At 34.9% G+C, this 1,341-nt stretch overlaps 1 protein-coding gene across 1 annotated transcript; it reads right to left on the bottom strand.

The window, feature by feature from the left end:
• Window positions 1–457: 457 nt before the first annotated feature.
• Window positions 458–1,280, bottom strand: LOC110418010 (gibberellin 20-oxidase-like protein). Its single transcript, XM_021430630.1, has 2 exons — window positions 1,246–1,280; window positions 458–1,049 (listed from the first exon to the last, which is right to left on the bottom strand). The coding sequence occupies exons 1-2, from the start codon at window positions 1,278–1,280 to the stop codon at window positions 458–460; spliced, it is 627 nt and encodes a 208-aa protein (XP_021286305.1).
• Window positions 1,281–1,341: the final 61 nt, after the last annotated feature.

The following is a 1,341-nucleotide window of genomic DNA, read 5'->3' as shown; positions in this document are numbered from 1 at the left end:
TTGCACGTTTTTTATGGCCTATTTTCATGTTTAATCCATTAGCTGGGTTGCAAAATAAGCCAGAGTAGTAAAGTTTCTGCACTATTCTGTTAAGTTATGTATTTACCGATGACAAAATTAATCATTTTTCCATCACTTCCATAGTTACTTCAGGCACATGTTTAATTCGTACTTCTGCATATAAAGAAAGATACTTGTATGGTAAGGTTTCTCTCTAACAAGAGGTAATTAACAGGGAAAGAACCTCACCAATCAATTAGCCACCATATTCTGTGCAGTTATACATATATGGATTGATGCTTTCAAATAAATAAATATAAACAAACCCAATTTCATAAAATGAAAAAGTAAATGCAAGCAGGTACTTCCAATCTCAAAATGCTATTCTTTATTCTCAACTTGTCTTGCTTTTCAACAAAGCATTCACTTGTTTAATATAATCAATTTTTACAAACTGTCACGCTCCTGCAAAGTCTTTCACGGTGAACCCAACCTTGTCAAACCTTCCCTTTTCACTGCTTTGTCTAAATTTCAAATAATCTGCACAAACAAATGGCTTATAGATCCTCAAGTTGTCTTCTCCCACAACTTCATTAGGGGCAAATATCACTTTTTCATCTTCAAAGCACCAAAAGAATGCCAGAGAAAACCGATTCACTATTCTCTTTAAAACAACTCTGTGTTCTGATGACCTTAACTTCCCATTGCTCCATGCATGCATCAGGTCCCCAATATTCACAACAAGTGTGTCTTCACAAGGGTTTATGTCCATCCACTTTCCTTCCTTTGATCTCACTTGGAGTCCCCCAATTTCATCTTGATAAACAATTGTTACACAGCTCATGTCTGTGTGCATGCCTAGCCCGTCCACTTCTTCTTTCATGCTGTTCGGGGGAGTGTAGTTGTTTATTCTCAAATAACCATGACAGTTGCTGAATTCAGACTCAAAAGATTTCTTCTCCAAATCTTCTCCCAAGCTTTTCAGTATAGCTTTTACTATCTCCTTTGATAGCTTGGTCATTAAGCTCCCGTATTCTTTCAATATCTCACTAGCAACAGAACAAGCCAAAAAAAGAAAAAAACATATGAAGTTCTAGAACTGGGTCACTTATATAATCAAATTAAAACAAAATAACTAGTGAATATCCTTCTGTCACTTTTAAGTTACATCTCTTGCCTCAATGATACACGAGAAGCACATTTGTATCAGTACTAGTATGTAATCTAAAAACTTCCTATTCCTACAAAAAGTCATATATGCATGGTACACATAAGCTCATGTTGTTACCACCTAGTGATTAAAAGAAATACTATTGTTGATTGAGCAAAAAAAAAAAAAAA

The sequence above is a fragment of the Theobroma umbraticum genome, unplaced genomic scaffold (assembly GCF_002168275.2).
Source record: "Theobroma umbraticum cultivar Fairchild unplaced genomic scaffold, ASM216827v3 scaffold_50.0, whole genome shotgun sequence".
NCBI classification, from domain to species: Eukaryota; Viridiplantae; Streptophyta; class Magnoliopsida; order Malvales; family Malvaceae; genus Theobroma; species Theobroma umbraticum.
Note: the sequence above shows the minus strand (reverse complement) of the source record. Positions and strands in the feature narration are given on the sequence as shown.

What these genes read in the sequence shown, in the direction of transcription:
- LOC110418010 (XM_021430630.1), bottom strand. Translation starts at nt 1,280, where the DNA reads ATGAGCTTATGTGTACCATGCATATATGACTTTTT. An exon ending in CCATGCATATATGACTTTTT is followed by an intron (nt 1,050 to 1,245) that starts GTAGGAATAGGA and finishes TTCTGTTGCTAG; the next exon opens with TGAGATATTGAAAGAATACG.